This window comes from Trichophyton verrucosum (assembly GCF_000151505.1).
Source record: "Trichophyton verrucosum HKI 0517 chromosome Unknown contig00289_1.f1.exp, whole genome shotgun sequence".
NCBI classification, from domain to species: domain Eukaryota; kingdom Fungi; phylum Ascomycota; class Eurotiomycetes; order Onygenales; family Arthrodermataceae; genus Trichophyton; species Trichophyton verrucosum.
Genome location: NW_003315458.1, coordinates 1014 through 1568, shown reverse-complemented (window position 1 = coordinate 1568; position 555 = coordinate 1014). Strand labels below are relative to the sequence as shown.

At 52.4% G+C, this 555-nt stretch overlaps 1 protein-coding gene across 1 annotated transcript; it reads right to left on the bottom strand.

Annotated features, from left to right (window-relative positions):
• Positions 1–56: 56 nt before the first annotated feature.
• TRV_03435 (uncharacterized protein) lies at positions 57–263 on the bottom strand (the record flags this gene model as incomplete). The annotated part of the gene is made up of 1 exon (XM_003022387.1): positions 57–263. A coding segment is annotated over one exon (207 nt), but the record flags the coding sequence as incomplete, so codon positions are not given.
• Positions 264–555: the final 292 nt, after the last annotated feature.

Sequence of the window (555 nt, the reverse complement as noted above, 5' to 3'; positions counted from 1 at the left end):
CTTTTTTTGGAGAAATAATAATAATACGCAGCCTGGGTCGTAACCGAGCCCAAAGCTTACGCTTGTTCGTCGTTGAGAAATAATGAAACGAAGGATTTTGCTGATGACGCCGAGGAAGATGCAGATGCAGATGCAGATGCAGATGCAGACAATCGACCAATATGGTTCTTCTCTCCCTGCACCCTCGATGGAGCTCGTTCCTCGAGGTACTTCTTCAGTTCAGACTCCAGAGTTTCGGCAACCTGATTTACGCAAATCTCTCTCTATAACGGGCGCTTCGAAACTGGGCCCCCACATGCACACACGCTCACCCGAACATGCATGCAGTATGACGATGCCGTAATACAACGTACAGGGCAATATCGAAAGGACCATGCTCAGCTCATCTCAACCGGCGTTCGTGGCACCGCTGAGCGCGACGGAGCAGACAGAACACATCCGCTGCATATATTGAGAACATGGCTACGCCCTGGAAGAGCAGCAGCTCCGGTCCCAATACCCAGCCGCAGCCTGTGCGCCACCGTACAGAGCACAGAGTGAGTACACCAGGCCGCA